The following is a 17,262-nucleotide window of genomic DNA, read 5'->3' on the forward strand; positions in this document are numbered from 1 at the left end:
CTTGAATAAAAGTAAAAATATAATAATAGCCTAATAGATAACAAAATATGCAAAAATAGAATTAAAATAAATTAAAAATTTATTAAATAATAAATAAATATTATAATTTAATAAAACAAAAAAATTATTTAAGATTTAAGAAGATATATATAATATATAATAAAAAATTAAATAAATTCTAGGAAAAAAAAATAAAATAAAAAAAAAATATTAAATATAATTAGGATAAATTATATTTTAGAATAAAAAGTAATAAAATAAAAATATAAATAATAATAATAATAATAATAATAATAATAATAATAATATTTTAAATATATATTTATTAATATAATATATTTATATTTATTTAAATATTTTCAAATAATTTTAATTTAAAAAAATAATATTTTTACTATATTATATATTAGTATATAAAATATATAATATAATCAATAATTTTAAATATATTTTATATATATTATTTTATTATATTATTTAATATTATTAACTATAAATGATTTATCAATATTATTATTTATAAATCAATTATTTTTATTAAGTTTTATATTATTATATTTTATTAAAACTTGAAATTTTTATATTTATAATTTCTATAAATATCAAAATAAATACCTTTATTTTGAAATTTTTTTAAATCTTATATATTGATTAATATTATAGGTTATTTGTTTTTATATATATGTAATTTATCTTTTTTTTTATACAATATATAAAATAAAAATTAAATATATTTAAATTTATAAATATTAATATATTAATAAATATATATTTTTTTTTGATTTAATTAAATATTATTTTAATTTCATTAGAAACAAATAAAAAAATATTATAATATCTTTAAAAAATTATTTTATTTTTATGTTTAAAACTATACTATAATACATTCTTATTATAACTACTTTAAAAAATAAAATTAAATAATTTATTATCGTGATTGTTTCATATAAATATTGTCGGAAAAAAAACATTAATATTTAACAATATAAAATATAAAACAATTTATTATACTATGCTATTATATCATCTATAAAAAATATTTTTTTTTACAAAAATTAATTATTTAAGTAAAAAACATATTTTTATATTTGATGACAATTCGTTAAAATTAGTTGAATATATTATAAAATTTATTATTATAATATTATTTATTATTTTTATGAAATTAATTATAAATCTATAAACCATGTTAATAATATATTTAATTTAATAAGTAATTTTTTATAAAAATAGTTATTAAAAATTACTAAACAAGTAATTTTAATATACAAAATAAAGTTTATTTAATTAATACAAGTTTTTTAATTATAATTTTTTAAATGAAATAATACAAAGAAAAATTATATAAATTGTTATTATAATACAATAATTACATGTAAAAATAATTTTCAAAAATAATAAAATTATATTATTAATTAATTTATATATATAAATTTTATATATATGAATTAAATAGTTTTACCTAAATATTAAGGAAACGAACTTTTATTGCATTCAGTTGCACATTCAAATGTAAAAGACATATTAACTCTTTTGGATGATAATGAAGCAGATGCTAATGCTTGTAATATAAATGGAGCAACTGCTTTACATTATGCAGTATAGATTTAAAATCCGACTATAGTTGAAATATTGTTAAAATATAAAGCTGATCCAAATAGACATGAATATCATGATGTTGGAGAAAAAACGCCAATACATTATGCTGTAGAAAAAAATTCCTTTGAAGTTTGCAGTAAATTATTAGATTATGGTGCTAATCCTAATTTAAAAGATAAAAGAGGAATGACTGCATTGCATTATGCTGCGAAATTAGGTTTTAAACAAATTTGCAATTTATTATTTTCACATGGTGCTGATATTAATTAAAGAGATGTAAATGGTTTTAATGCAGCTTATTATGCTTAGGCTAATAAACATTTGGATTTATTATAAATTTTAGGACCAGCTAAAAGTATTCCTCCAGCTGATTTACTAGAGTATAAACAATAAATGAGAGAAATACATGGGATAGTAGTAAAACCTTTAAAAAAGAAAAAAAAAAAGAAAAAAAAAAAATGAATAGCTAATATAGTAAATAAGTAGATATTTTATAGTTTATATAATTATATTAAATTTCTTTTTAAATTTATTTATTTTTAGTTTTTTTATTTTGATTTACATTTATACAATTCTTTATTTTTTAAAAAAAGTAGTTATATTTTTATTTTGGAGACTTATACTTATTTTATTATATTTAATACGGAAATATTAAATTTATTTTTATATTTAAAGTATTAAAATTATTTTTTTATAAATATGTTATGAATAATAATTTTTAAATTATTGTGACTTTTATAAACATATTAAATATTTTAATTATTTTCAGAATGCATCATACAAATTATAAAATATTAGTATAGGATTGTTATAAAAAAAATTATTTAAATATTTTTTAAAAATTATCAAATTATATATTATTTTTTCTTTTTATTACTCATTATTTTTTATTACTTCTTTTATATCCGAAATTTCTTTTTAATTTTCTTAATTTATTATAACTTTAATTTCCTAATTTTATTAATTTAAAATCAATAATAACATTAACAAACTTTTATAATCACTAACTTAATTAATTTCGATTTCACTTATAAAAGAAGATAAATGCCTTCTTTTGAAAAAATTTACTATTTATTCACTTTTAGGTATATTTTCTAAATAAACCTTTTATTTTTTATTATTTTAAGAAAGTCTATAATAGTTATAATTATAGTTTATATCACTATTTTCAAATCTTATTTATATTTTTCCAAAACAAAAAAGCAAAATATAAAAAAGTTCATTACTGATTTCTTATTATTAATTTTATATATCAAATTATAAATAAATAAATTCTGAATTATTTCCTTAAAAGTAATTCATATTTTACAATTCTTAAAAATTATATATTTGGATATATTTTTTACCAAAAATTAAAGGATTAATTCCTTACACATATATTTTATTAAAAAGTGTTATTAGAGCCAAAAAAGAAAAAAATAATTATATACAAATTACATAATAAAATTAATTTATTAAATAATCATATGCATAAATAAAAAAGTAAGAAAGTAAAAAAACCTATTATACAATTTTAATTACTATTAATATGTTATAAATATTATTTCCATAATATTTTATAGATTATAAATCATAAGTTTAATGAATTGATCTAGAATCTAGCCCTGAATGTGATAATATAGCAGCAGTTATATAAGTAATGAAATATATAGTTCTTTTATAAGGTTTAATAAAATAATAGAGTACACAATAAAAAAGCAGTAAAATAATAAAGCTAAATAGAATAAATCTTTAGAAAAAGTATTTTACGATTGAAGTATTTAACACAATCAAACTAAAATAACTTGAACCACAAATAGCATTAATATTTAATTCTTTAAGATACGAAAATTTAAATACTTGATCTTTACAGATATTTATTTCATCTAGATTTAATAAATAAAACATAATCATTAATGTTATTGATAGAAAACCACTCATATAAATAAAAAAAATATAAGAGTCATAATCTTATTGATATATTATAAAAAAAGCACTTAATAAAATCCAAGGAGTATATGAAAAACTATTTATAAAAGCATATATATGCATATCTTATTAATATTAAGAAAATCTTTTTCTTCTTAATATATAATTAATTTCTGATAAATAAAAATTCCAAGAAAAATAGTTATTAAAAAATCATAACAATTTTCCTTAACTAGAATTGTTAATTCAATACATAAAGAAACTAATCTTTCTATAACATAAAATGATAAAAAAATTTAATAATATTAGCTATATCCATGCTTTAAAATTAAATAATAAAAATAAAATAATAATAATAATAATAATAATAATAATAATAATAATATATATATTTTTTTAGTTCTATTTAATTTTACTTAAAAATATTAAATTAATAATGCTATATTTATTGCTAATATTGATTTAATATATATTAAATATGAGTATTATGCCAATTTTTAAAAATTCATTTTTTTTTATTAAGTTATTTTATTTATTAATGTAATATTATTTTTATGTAGAAACAGTAAAATTATTAATTTTTAATTTTAATAATAATACTGAAGATTGATAATAATTTTATATTAAAATAAATATTTTTTCTATTTATAAAAATTTAAATAATTTTAATAATATTATAAATGTTATATAAATAAATATATTTTAAATATATATATAATTTTATATATATATTTATATTTATTAATATTAATATATATTTACCTAATATTTATTTTAATATAATTTATATATAATTAGTAAATAGAAATAATAATTTTATAGCTTATTTTACAATGTATATAATATAAAATTTAACTTTTATTATTTTTAAGAAACAAATAAAAATATAGAATAAATTTCTTCATATATTAATTTTTTTAAAGAGTTTTTGTTAAATAATATTTTTAAAAAACTTATTTATATGATTAATATTATTATATTTATTTTATAAATTTTTAAAATATATCAATAATGTTTAGATATTTATATTTGATTAAAAATATTTGTTTATATTTCTAAAATTAAAATAATATGTTTACTTACATTTAGAAAGATTAAAAATAAAAATTACATTCGATAAAATTTTATCTTTATTTGTTAATACATTATTTTATAAAAAAATTAAATTAATAATTTTATAAATAAGGTTTATTATTTTTTAATTTATATTTTAGATTTATCAATATTAAAAATGGATTTAAATAAAAATATCAAAGTATAATAGTAAGAATGTATAAAAAAAATATTTCCATCATAATCAAAACACACATTATAGTTTTGTCATGATAAATAAACTTAATAGAATAATTGTGATTTATCCATTGTTTATATTATTAATAAATATTTTTTGTCTCCATAAAAATTAAATCTCTTAAATTATTGAGAAAAGAAATAAGTAAACTATGAATGTTAAAGCTAGATGTTATAAAATATTTTGTAATTATATTTTATTTTTTATAGTTCAGATAAATTTTTTGTATAACATTTAATTTTTATAAAAAAAATAATTGTTACTAATAATAAATATATTTATTTTTATTTAATGTTCTTTTTATCAAATAAAATTTAAATGATCTTTTATATTTTATAAATGAATTATTAAGAAGATTTAAAATTAATCATTTATCTAATTTAAATCAATTTTAGGATAATTTTATGATAACATATCAATTTTATCCTAAAGTTTTTCAACTATATTTTATAAATTTAAATCTTATTTTCTCATTATTACTTAAATAGAATAATTATAAGATTTTATTATTCCCTCACAATTACTACATATTATATTTTAAAATTTTTAAACAATACAATAATAATAATCTTTTGTTTTCTTTCCACAATTCAAGCATTAATACGCCATTTTATTCTGCTAATTTTAATTAAAAAGTAGATAAAGAACATTATATATTTCTGTAAAATATATAATGCTTTGAAATCTTTATTTATTATTTAAAACAAACCAATATTATATAATTTAATCAATATTCTGAATTTATAGTAAACAAATCTAATAAAGGGCTTATAAACATTCTTGAAACAATACTTTTATTTTTTAAATAATATTTATATTTATTTTTTAAATATATAATACAGGGTTTATTTTCTAATATATATTCAATATTTTCTAACAAATATTCAAAAATTTGATATATATTTTTATATTTATTTCCTAACTATTATAGTATATTATAATAAATGTTTTCGTTTTTATTTTATTTATCTATTGAACTTAATAGTATATTTTAATCTAATTTAAAACTAAATACAAATAAAAAATAAAGTGCTTTCTCTTATAAAAGATTAAGGTTTTAATTATAATAAAATAATCTTATTATTTGACAATTTTCTTTTGTGTATTTAAGATCTTTGAACTCAATATTATTTAAGAAATTATAAAAAATATTAAATATTTCGTCGTTTTTTAATATATTGTTAATATCATTTAAACTTAACTTTCCTTCTATACCTTTTAATAAAAAATGAAAGTGTTCGGATGTATTAATTTCTTCTAATTATTTTATATTCATATTTGGAAAGGGAAAAACAGGTAAATAAAAATCAAAATTTTCGAAATTTATAAAAATTTAGATTTCATTTTCATGTAAAAATTTAATAATTACAATTATTTTCTTGACAAAAAATAAAAATAGACATAAAATAATTGTTTTTATATGATTACTTCTCGATTATTCAAGCATAATTCTTATTCATTTGTACTCATATTTTATATACATTTATATATGGCTATAGCAGATTCCTTTAACAATATTTACTCATTAAAATTGTCTAATTATTTGATAAAATTAAGCAAATTAATTAATTTAATTAAAGGATCATTTTTGATTTAAAGAAAGTACTAAGAAAAATATAAATTATTATTGTTTATTAAAGAAACTATTTTTTTTAGACTTTCAATAGGATAATGACATCTTTCTAAATCAATAGTCTCATTAATAAATATATTTATAAATAAAAGAAGATCCTTTTAATTTTTTAATAAATAAATAAACACTTTTTTTTACATTTATTATTAATAAATATATTATTGAATTTCTTTAAACTTTTATATGTTCAATAGTAGAGTTTATAAATTCAAAAAAAATATCTTAAATAAAAGGACGGTCTTTTATCGCTTGTTTAGTTGATATTATACAAATAAACAACTTAAAAAAAATATAAAAATAATTAAGGTAATTTGTTGTAGACAAATTTTGTTAAATAAACATTGACTATTATTTACTTAATAAATTAATATCTTAAAAAAGTTTGTAAATATCATTTCCTATTTAACTAGGTAATTAATCAAAAGGATAGTTTATTATTTTTTTAAGCAATACTTTACTTGTTAAACAATAATTTATTATATATTACTAAATTGATAAATATTATTTTTGTAAAACTTTCCTTAAAGTAATTTATAAAATTTTTAGAAACTTTAAATATTTTTTTATTAATTTTATATTATATTCTTAATAGTATATAATTTACATAAGTTTTTTTATTTTCTAATTATTAAACGTGATAATTTTCTTATATTATTATTTAGAACATTTTTTCATATGGAATTTATGATGAAATGTTTTGCTTTTTTGAAATATATATGTGTATTTTAAATTATTTATAATTAAAACTTTAAAATTAATAGACTTTAAGTAAAAATATAAATTCTTAAGTTCATTTTATGGCTAAAAGTTAATTTAAATTTATTACTTGTAATGCTTACTTTATTTATCATAATCATATTAAAAAGCAAGTTTAGTTTTATTTAAAATTCTTATAAACTCATATTGGTTGATATCCTCTTACTAATCTAAAAAATCCATATTTTTTAATTTTTATATAAATATAAAAATATTTAAAAATAAAAAAGCATATTTTGTTAATAACTTTATAAATAATAAATTCTAAAAATTATTTTTAATTTATTTATCTGAATAATATTATTTTTTAAAATTTAATTTAATATAAATTATTATATATTTAATTTTTTTTTGATTCATTTTTGCTTTCATTTTTAAGGTTTTTTTGGTGTTCTTTTTTTAGATTATACATCCTCCGAAGGCACATATTAACTATCTGACTTTTTTTATTTTTTCTTTTATTATTTTTATTCAGTAGATTTTGATAATTCATTTTATTTCTTTTTTGGAACTTCATTTAATTCTTATTATTATTAAATTTATTGGTTTTATTATTCTCTTTCTTTTTGTTATGCTTAAAATTACTAGGCCTGTTACTTCTCTTATTATTATTATTTATTCAATAAAATTTATTCTCTCATTTATTTTTCTCTTTATTATATTTCTTTTTCCTGGTTCTCTTTTTATTATCTTTGTTTTTCAAGCATTTCTTTTTCTTATCTTTCTTTATCTTACTTTTCTTTTTCTTGTTATTGTTATTATATTTTTAAATCTATTTCTTTTTATTATCTTTCTATTTCTTTCCTCTCTTTTTCAAGTTTTTCTTGTTCTTATCTTTCTCTTTACTCTTTTTCTATTTATTACTTTTCCATTTGTTATCTTTATATCTCTCTTTCTTGTCTTTCTTATATTTCTTCCACTTATTTTTCCATTTCAACTTTTTTTCTTTCTTATTTTTCTTTTTCTTGTCTTTCCTTTTCTTAATTTTCTTTTTCAAGTCTTTCTCTATATTATTTTTCTTGTTATTAATTATTCGAAAAATCTTTTTGTTTTTTATTTTTTTCAGATTTATCTTAATTTATTTATTAATTATTTGGTTAATTCTACTTAGGGATAGCAAAATACTTTTATTTAAGTAAACTTTCTTATTAAGTTTATTCTTAATTTAACTCTTCAACTGCATACTACTTAAAATTATTAAAATTAGGAGGAAAAATATAATAAGGACTACCCCAAATTGCATATTTATAATAGATTTTATTCAAATACTGATAAAAATAATTCCAATAATAAGATCTTAAATAAGAAATATGTTTTCCTTCCTAATCAATCAAATTATTAATGTATTTCCCATTTACTAAATCCTAGGAAGCAACAGTAATTTGGTTTTTCCCAATATAAACAGGTGTTTTGGAATATCCATTATAAATACTTAGAGGAGGCAAGTTTTTGAGACTTCTCATTACATTATGACATACAATATTAGCTTATTATTATGAAGCAAAAAAGCTTTTTACAATAGGAATATCTGTAATATCTCCAAAAGCAAAAATATCTTTATTTTAAGTATGTTGAAGTGTATATTAATTAACATGCAATAATCCTTATTCATTAGTAAGGCCTGCCTCTTTTAAAAACTAATGTGATTTTTAAGGGATTAATAAATACATATTGTCATATGTATATTCTTTTGTTTCACCTTATTAATTAATTGTTGTTAATTTTCTAGAATTTTTGTTAATTTATGTAAGTTTTGTATTATAAATAACTTCAATATTCCTTTTTAGAATTTGAGTTTTGAAAAGCTAATCTAATTCTTTATTGTATTGACAAAAATTATCATTTGCATTTATTATTTTCAAGTTAATTTTTTTATTTTCTTTTTTTAATTTATTTTTTATATATTTTTATTATTTATTTGTTTTTTACATCTTTATAATTTTTCTTTCCAATAATCATATGCTACTAAAAAGTTATATTCTTAAACTTTTTTAAAAAAATATATAAAAATAGAGTATAAAAAAAAAATATTCACCTTCTCCAGTAAAAGGAAAAGGTGGGATATAGAAAAAGCAATCTCCGTATTCAAAATTATACCAATATTAAGTGTTTAATTATTTAGAATTATTCTTCAAAATATAAGGCGAAAAAATTGGATGATATGCGTCTTAAATAGCTTCCTAGAGCCCATTAATTGAATCTAAATCATCCTGCAAAGATGTAGAAACAACAAGCTTTTTATATTTAATAATTCTATTATTTTCGAATTAAATAGTATTATTAGTAGGATCAATTAATCTTACTTTAATATCATCAGAATGAGGTACATAAGGATTATTAACATATTTGTTATTAATTAAATAGTTTTCTAATTTACAAAATCCTTATTCGTAAGGAATTGTTAAATGATGCTATTGTCTGTTTGTGGCACTACTAGCTATAAAAACACTTGTATTTCCTTTTGATTAAGAATATATATGACGCCCTAGAATTACTCCCATATTAGAACCTACTATTATTACATCATATTCTGGAAGTGTTGGAGGATAAACTTTTGCTAAAGATATAGCTCTTTTTGGTATATATTTTAGCATTCTATTTTTAAATTGATTTTTTTATTTTATGAATTATTTTTTTGTAAATCTTTTTTTTATTATTAAAATATAATTTATATACAATCTTAATTTTGATTATTTTTATTTCCTTTTTTTTAATATTTTTTAATAAATTAATTTATAAACAAAAATAAATAATAAATAAAAATACTATTTAACAAAAGAATTGTATATTTTAAAAAAATGAAATTCATAAACAATATAATAAAAAATTTATATTTGTTCTTAAAAAAAAAATATATAATACATTTAATAATTTAAACACAAAAATAAAAAAAGCAAAGCAATTAATATTAATCAGATTGAAATAAATAAAATACATTTTTTTTTATACATTTATTATAAGTATATAAAAAAATATAACAATTATTATAAAAATAATATTTATTACTAATTCTTTTTAAATAATTATTTTATACTTAAACTAAAGATTGTATATATTTTAATAATAAAATTTTTATTTAATATAAAATATATGAAAAAATTTTTATTATCTAAAAAATTAGAATAAATTGTTTAAAATTCTCGCGAATATATATTATTTTTTTCAAAAAATTAGAATTTTATTTTGTCATTAAATATCAATAAATAATTATTTTATAGTATTAATCAAGATAAGAAAGTAAAAAATTTAAATTTTAATGAGAAAAAAAAATATTATAAATTTAATTTTAGTTAAAAATAACATATAATTAATTGAACATTTTATACATATATTTTTACTAATAAAAAACATAATTAAATAAATTTTATTTTAATTAAAATCTCATCCAAACTATATGTTTGATCTACCTCCCTTTTAAAAATTTAAAAATTATAAATTAAAAATAAAAAAATTAATTTTTTTATAATAAATATTTTTTTTTAAAAAAAAAATATCTAATTTACTGGGGGATTATGAATTTTAACTGAGGTTTTCTAATTATTCTATGGTTAGCTTTATTATTATTATTATTAATATTATTATTATTAAAGTTATTCTTATTATAATTATTATTTCTGTTATTATTATAATAATTACTATTATTAAACTTATTATTGGTTGAATTATTATAATTGCTATTATTATTAATATTTCTATTAGTTATTTTTTTAGTCTTAACATTAAGAATTATCATATCCCAATTAAAAACTGGAATTACCGCCTGGCATTTAGTGTACTTTAACTGAAGTTTTTGCATCTTATTATTATTATCCTTAATCATTAAATATATTTTGTTTTTACTATTATTATTATTATTATTATATAGGTTTTTCAGGCTCATATCCACCAAATATATTATTAGATACGCCACCAGGAGGATTATTTACCTATTAAAATAAATAAATTATACATATAATTAATAATATTATTACTCTAACGTTTGTTCTATTATTCATTTTTTTTTATTTTAAAATATATTTTTATTTATTATATATTTTGATTTATATTTATATTATATTTGTTTATAAAATATTAGCAAAGTAAAAATATATTTTTAATTATATATAATGTATTTATATTTTAAAATATATATATATATATATATATATATATATATATATATATATTTATATTCAATATTATATAAAAATATATTAAAATTTACAATATGTTTTTTAAGAAATATAAATATATATATATATTAATATTTATATTTTTTATAATATTTTTACTTTAATTAAATTTAATAAATAATATATATTTGCAAATATTTTTTATATAAATTTATTTAAAATATAAATTTTAATAGAAATTTAATATTTTTTCTAAATTATTAATAAAAATTATTTATTAATAAATTATTTTAATTTATACAAATAAAAGAAAACAAATCTAATTTTTTTTTAAAAAAAAATCAAACTTTATTTAATAAAAGGATAAAAATGAATAAATTAAATGATAAACTATCCCCAGATTCATTTAAAATGTGTTCTTTATTATATTCAACGCCCCATCATGCATAACAGTATTTTAAAGGAGATGATAGCATCAATAATTAGAATTTTTGTTAAGGAAAAGTAAAAAGATACTCAATGATTTCAGATATGCTTTAACCTTCCATACAACAATTAGAATGCCAATACAATTATTGTATATTATATATGTATATTTTATATTAATCATTAAATTTTTGCATTATTATCTTTTGATAATACCAAAAAATATAAATGTATATATATATATTACATTTACAAAGTTAAGATGAATTTTTATTAATAAAATATAATAACTTCTTTTTTAGAATGTAAGAAAAAAAAACTCAATTTTTTATTATAAGTATAAATTAAAAAGAAGTTAAGAAAACGACATAAGAAAACAAAAAAGAAGTTAAGAAAATGACATAAGAAAACAAAAAAGAAGTAATAGTTGTAAATAAAAAAAATACTTTTTCTGAACATAATTTAAATCCCAAGTCAAGTAAAAACTTAAAATAATTTTTTAGACATTCCACTTTATAAAAATATTTTGATGCTACGCCTTTTGATAAGGAATAACTTGATAAAATAACTTAAATTATATGTATAATAAATCTAATTTTTATAAGGAATATTAATTAATTTTTTTTTTTTAAAAAAAAAAAAAGAAAAAGATGCAGATTTAATAGAATAGATTATAATTAATTAAATACAAGAAATAATCTAATCATCAACAAATATTCATATATTTATTGATTTATTATTAAAAGACTATTAAAAAAAAGAAAACTATACACCATTTTTTAAATCAGAACAAATTCAATAACATTAATCTGAAAATTTTTATATAGAAGGTTAAAAAACTCCATAAGGAAATAATAATACAGGTTTTATGAATTTTCAAATATCAGATAACATTCAAAAAAAAACATAGGAAAAAGCAATAGAAAAAATAACTTAATAAATCTAATAAGTAGATATATCTCTCTCGTTATCTTCTTTAATATTTTGTAATCGTTCTAAAAAATTCAGAAATAATTTTATACTTACTAGTGACTATTTTATAACTCCTTACAGCTTAGTATTATATTTTATTCATTTTTATTACATTCCTGTACCTTACGGATACACTGAAAGTGAAAAAGAATAGTATAGGAAACGAGAATAAGAAATAAAAACTAATATTTGGTTATTTTTTAAAGATTTTGTTGAACTGAGATGTAATTATTTGTATTATGATAATATCTTAATTTCCCTTTTATTGAAGTTTTTTAGAAATATATTACATGATGATTATAAATTCATTCCTTTATATAAAAAAGTGAAAGAAATTCATACAAAATATGAATTTAATAAAATAAAAACTAAAGAAAAGAAAAGCCCTCTTAATCAGATAAATAAATAAAATTTAGAAATAATAATATTTGAACCAAAACCATTAATATTATATGACTCAGAATAAATAGTAAAAGTAGCCTGTTATATATACAAGAAATGGCTTTAAAAGTTAAATATAAGCGATTTATTAAATTCAAAAATAAATTAAAGACTATAAAATAAATAATTAACAAAATATTCATAAAAATTTAATTATACAGTTTATTGGCTAATAAATCTTGTTTTAAGCTAAAAAGATATATAAATAAGGATTAATTATTTAAAAAAATATTTTGATTTGATTAAATTAGCACACGAATATAAATGCTTTCCTTTTTTACATATTATGCATACTTCAATATATTAAATTTAAATTTTTCTTAAAAAAACTTGGGATTATTTCCTATAAAGAATTAAGCAGTAAAAAATGAATGGAATTTTCGATTGGGAAATCGAGTTTTTTGAAAATATGTTTAATGATAAGTATGAAGGCTATTATTTAGAAATAAATAAATTAATCTAATAAAAATCATTAGATTTTGTACCATGTATTAACCCTTATTTATAAGAAATTAATGTTTATGAAAACAAATTTAAATAGCAAAAAAAAGAAGGAGAAATTATTGTTCCATGGATTATGCATGAAAGAATAGGAGAAAAACTAAATTAATTACTAGTTTGCTAAAAAAATTGTTAAGATAAAAATTTTGAAGAAATATACTAAAATTACAAAAATAGCAATTCCGAAGAAGTTTAGATTTGTTTTATTTTTAAAAAACTATGCTTTTAAAATATTAATGATATTCTTTTGTAAAATTAAATTAAATTATAAGATATTGAAATTTTTTTTATTAATAAATCTAATGAAATAGAAAATGATATAAGCCTACCTCTATGTTCTGGTTTTTAATATAATAATTGCTGATTTTTTTACATATTAAGTTAATTTTTTTATTTTGATTTATAAAAAACATATTTAAATTTTTATATGTAAATGTATTCTATAAAATAAAATAATATTTTTTTATATTATAATAATTTTAATAGATAATTGAAATTTGTTATTTTTTAAACAAATAATCTAATTAAATTATCTTGTTTATTTTTTTCATCTTATTTATTTTCAATATTTAAAAATAATTAATAAAAAACTTCTTATTCGTTATTATCTAAAACATAATTATAAATATAAAAACTAAATATTAAATTTTTATTTGTTTATTTTTTATAAATCAAATTAATATAAAAAAAAATATAATTTGTTTAAAAAAAAAAAAATTAAATATTTAATTAACTTTTTGATTTTGATATTTAAATAATACTAAAATAAAGAAAGAAATTAGATTTATTCATAAAAAAAACACAAAACGTAACAGATATATGAATAATTAAATTAAAAATTAAAAAAATATTAAATTATAAAATTTGTTATTGAATATTATATAAATATTTTATTTACTAATAAAATTTATATAAAAAAATATTTATAATAAATAAATATATAAATTATATTTTATTTATTTAAAATAAATTAATAAAAAATATAATTAATTAATAGTTTTTATAATAAATAAAATGTATCCAAAATTTAAAATATAAAATATATTAAATTAATTTTTAAAATAAATAAAATATTTGATAAATATAAAATAAAAGAAAAAATTAAATATAAATAAAAAAATGATTCATTGTTTAAAAAATATAAAGAAAATAAATATCCATAATTAAATTGTCTATAATTTAGGAGGAAGTAAGAGATAACCTACTCCTAAAGATTTGGACTCCTATGATGTTGTGTGGGTCGGTTCAAATCTTGGTGGTATTTGCAGGTTTACTTATATTTCTTTAATAATATTATATCAAAATAAAGTTCGCATACTGATAAAGCTGCACACGGCAAATTTAAAATGTTTGTTTGCTTTGATTCACCTGTAAATCAAATTTATCCAGTCCGCATGGTTTATGAATAATAACATGTCAAAAAAAGTGACTATGTATAGTTTTCTAAACTCGCAATTAACTAGTAATTATTAACCTATAATTATATATATATATATATATATAATTTAAGATTTACTCCTTCAGAATTAAGTTCAGTTAAATAAATATTACCTGATGAGAATGCAATTATATTACAAAATGGCAGAAGAATCGGCTATAATCATTTAGTTTTAGCTACAGGAATGAGACATGATACTTAGTAAATAAAAGGATTTTGGGATGCTTTAGAACATCCTACTCATCCTGTGTATTCTAATAGAGGTATATTTATAAATATTTATATTTTAATAAATTAATTATTAATAATAGACCCTGAATCGTGGAGAGCTAATAATCATAAATATTCAAGTAAATTTAATTTTCGATTTATAAATATATAAATTTATTAATAAAATAAAAATAGAATACGTTACCAATTATAAACATGGTAATGGATTTTTCTGTATTCCCTAATATCCTTATGCAGGTGAAGTAGAATGTTTCAATTTCTTCATTTCTGATGAAATTTGGAAATGGGCTTCTTGCAATGGTGCTCTTTCTCCTAAACGTATTTAATAAATTACTTAATTTTTTTTTGTAAACTAAAATAGATAATTTCACTATTATGAATGCAAATGAAAAATTCGTTCATTATTGCGATTCAGCAGACGATTTCATAAAATCAGAACTTTAAAAAAAAGGAGTCAATGTTGAATATAATTAAAAATTAGTTGGTAATTTATATCTAAATTTTTATTAAAAATAGCATATATATAATAGAAATATCAAAGGATAATTAAATGGCTACATTCTAAAATTTAAAAACAGGAGAAACAACTGTAAGAGAATATTAAAATTTGTATTCAATAATGCCTACTAAACCTAATGAACCTTTAGTTAATGCTGGATTAACAAACTCTAATGGACTTTTAGATGTTAATCATGAAACTTTACAACACAATAAATATAAAAATATTTTTGGTCTTGGAGATTGTTGTGATCTTCCTACTACTAAAACATTCTGGGCTGGGTGGTATTAAATTGCAGTCGTAAGAAATAACTTGATTAGATCATTATAAGGATAATCTTTAAATGCTCATTATGATGGCTTCTCTAAGGTTCCTTTATTCACTGGAAATAGTTCTCTTACTTATATTGCTCATTACTATGGAGGTGTTGGAAATTGGTAACATCTTGCACATAAAAATGGAGTAATCATAATATTTTAATAACAAATATTTATATATATTTATTTTTTCTAAGGGTCCTATTGCTTCTAGAAGATACTCTTATTGGGCTAATAAATAAGCATCTAAATTCCTTAATTATTATCTTGGCCAAGATTATGGTCCACCTTATCATAAATTTATGAAAAAATTCCCTGTACCTGCAGAAGAGTTTTAAATATATATTCATTCTTTAATATTTAAAATATATTAAATAGGAAAGATAGTTCGGAAGGACTTTTAAATAAATATTTCCCATTAAAGTCAAGTCATTGATAAATTAAATCAAAATAACAAATTATATGTTTTTATTAACTTTTTAAATCTTAAATAATAATATTTTTTTTTATTCTGAAAACAGATATAAATAAAATAATAAATTTTTAGTTGTTATCATTTATATATAAATTTCTATAGTTTAATATTTAAAATTAATATTATTTAATAATATAATTTTATTTTTATTAATAAATTGAAAAATTTATAATTATTTAATAATTTAATAAATATAATAATTTATTATTAATATTATTATATAATAATAATACATGAAAATATTCTATTTTTATAATTTTTATTTTAACTTTATATTTTCTTAAATTCACTTATTTATATTTATTTAAATAATTTCTTAGCATAATTTAATTTATCTCTTTTAATAATTAAACATATAAATATATGAATTTTTTTAATTATAAAATATTTTTTTTTTTTTCTCAAACACACTAATATAATCAAATATATTTTTACTATTTTATTAGTAGAATAAAATTTAACTATTTATTATATAATATTATAAATTTCAAATTAAAATTTTAAAATTTAGTTTATTTTCTTAAAAATTAAAAATATAATAATTAATTTCTATTTATTTATGAATTACTTTTTAAATAAATACAAAATTCAGAAAATTGATTAAAAAGGCTTTATTAAAACTGACTTTTAGTTTGAAAATAATTTTTAAATAGAATCTAAACT

General features: G+C 15.7%; 4 protein-coding genes across 4 annotated transcripts, besides 34 other annotated features; 3 read left to right on the forward strand and 1 right to left on the reverse strand. All coding sequences in view use genetic code 6, as the record gives it.

Annotated features, from left to right (window-relative positions):
• Positions 1-241: 241 nt before the first annotated feature.
• Positions 242-306: a microsatellite.
• Positions 251-308: a microsatellite.
• Positions 304-378: a microsatellite.
• Positions 314-360: a microsatellite.
• Positions 379-447: 69 nt separating the features above from the next.
• Positions 448-489: a microsatellite.
• Positions 480-532: a microsatellite.
• A 598-nt stretch (positions 533-1,130) lies between these two features.
• Positions 1,131-1,173: a microsatellite.
• A 98-nt stretch (positions 1,174-1,271) lies between these two features.
• Positions 1,272-1,308: a microsatellite.
• A 111-nt stretch (positions 1,309-1,419) lies between these two features.
• Positions 1,420-1,450: a microsatellite.
• On the forward strand, positions 1,444-2,061 carry IMG5_200210 (hypothetical protein; the record flags this gene model as incomplete). The annotated part of the gene is made up of 1 exon (XM_004024035.1): positions 1,444-2,061. One exon carries the CDS (start codon positions 1,444-1,446, stop codon positions 2,059-2,061), a length of 618 nt encoding a protein of 205 aa, XP_004024084.1.
• Positions 2,028-2,057: a microsatellite.
• A 1,777-nt stretch (positions 2,062-3,838) lies between the features above and the next one.
• Positions 3,839-3,892: a microsatellite.
• Positions 3,893-4,163: 271 nt separating this feature from the next.
• Positions 4,164-4,234: a microsatellite.
• Positions 4,167-4,297: a microsatellite.
• A 1,347-nt stretch (positions 4,298-5,644) lies between these two features.
• Positions 5,645-5,686: a microsatellite.
• Positions 5,687-7,555: 1,869 nt separating this feature from the next.
• On the reverse strand, positions 7,556-9,781 carry IMG5_200220 (hypothetical protein; the record flags this gene model as incomplete). Its single annotated transcript, XM_004024036.1, has 2 exons — positions 7,556-9,066; positions 9,154-9,781. 2 exons carry the CDS (start codon positions 9,779-9,781, stop codon positions 7,556-7,558), a joined length of 2,139 nt encoding a protein of 712 aa, XP_004024085.1.
• Positions 7,866-7,935: a microsatellite.
• Positions 8,107-8,208: a microsatellite.
• Positions 8,134-8,182: a microsatellite.
• Positions 9,035-9,112: a microsatellite.
• A 2-nt stretch (positions 9,782-9,783) lies between the features above and the next one.
• Positions 9,784-9,824: a microsatellite.
• Positions 9,825-10,252: 428 nt separating this feature from the next.
• Positions 10,253-10,321: a microsatellite.
• A 420-nt stretch (positions 10,322-10,741) lies between these two features.
• Positions 10,742-10,831: a microsatellite.
• Positions 10,746-10,873: a microsatellite.
• Positions 10,751-10,842: a microsatellite.
• Positions 10,849-10,891: a microsatellite.
• Positions 10,892-11,185: 294 nt separating this feature from the next.
• Positions 11,186-11,230: a microsatellite.
• Positions 11,199-11,231: a microsatellite.
• Positions 11,203-11,253: a microsatellite.
• A 58-nt stretch (positions 11,254-11,311) lies between these two features.
• Positions 11,312-11,359: a microsatellite.
• Positions 11,360-11,552: 193 nt separating this feature from the next.
• Positions 11,553-11,594: a microsatellite.
• Positions 11,595-11,742: 148 nt separating this feature from the next.
• Positions 11,743-14,003, forward strand: IMG5_206930 (hypothetical protein; the record flags this gene model as incomplete). Its single annotated transcript, XM_004024037.1, has 3 exons — positions 11,743-12,030; positions 12,114-12,305; positions 12,370-14,003. Exons 1-3 carry the CDS (start codon positions 11,988-11,990, stop codon positions 14,001-14,003), a joined length of 1,869 nt encoding a protein of 622 aa, XP_004024086.1. The 5' UTR covers positions 11,743-11,987.
• Positions 12,072-12,147: a microsatellite.
• Positions 14,004-14,538: 535 nt separating the features above from the next.
• Positions 14,539-14,579: a microsatellite.
• A 139-nt stretch (positions 14,580-14,718) lies between these two features.
• Positions 14,719-14,760: a microsatellite.
• IMG5_200230 (hypothetical protein) lies at positions 14,759-16,560 on the forward strand (the record flags this gene model as incomplete). Its single annotated transcript, XM_004024038.1, has 9 exons — positions 14,759-14,907; positions 14,949-15,101; positions 15,150-15,340; positions 15,389-15,427; positions 15,483-15,626; positions 15,670-15,792; positions 15,839-16,269; positions 16,322-16,455; positions 16,503-16,560. 9 exons carry the CDS (start codon positions 14,759-14,761, stop codon positions 16,558-16,560), a joined length of 1,422 nt encoding a protein of 473 aa, XP_004024087.1.
• A 146-nt stretch (positions 16,561-16,706) lies between these two features.
• Positions 16,707-16,745: a microsatellite.
• A 276-nt stretch (positions 16,746-17,021) lies between these two features.
• Positions 17,022-17,078: a microsatellite.
• Positions 17,079-17,262: the final 184 nt, after the last annotated feature.

This window comes from Ichthyophthirius multifiliis (genome assembly GCF_000220395.1).
Source record: "Ichthyophthirius multifiliis unplaced genomic scaffold scaff_1120509251420, whole genome shotgun sequence".
NCBI lineage: Eukaryota > Ciliophora > Oligohymenophorea > Hymenostomatida > Ichthyophthirius > Ichthyophthirius multifiliis.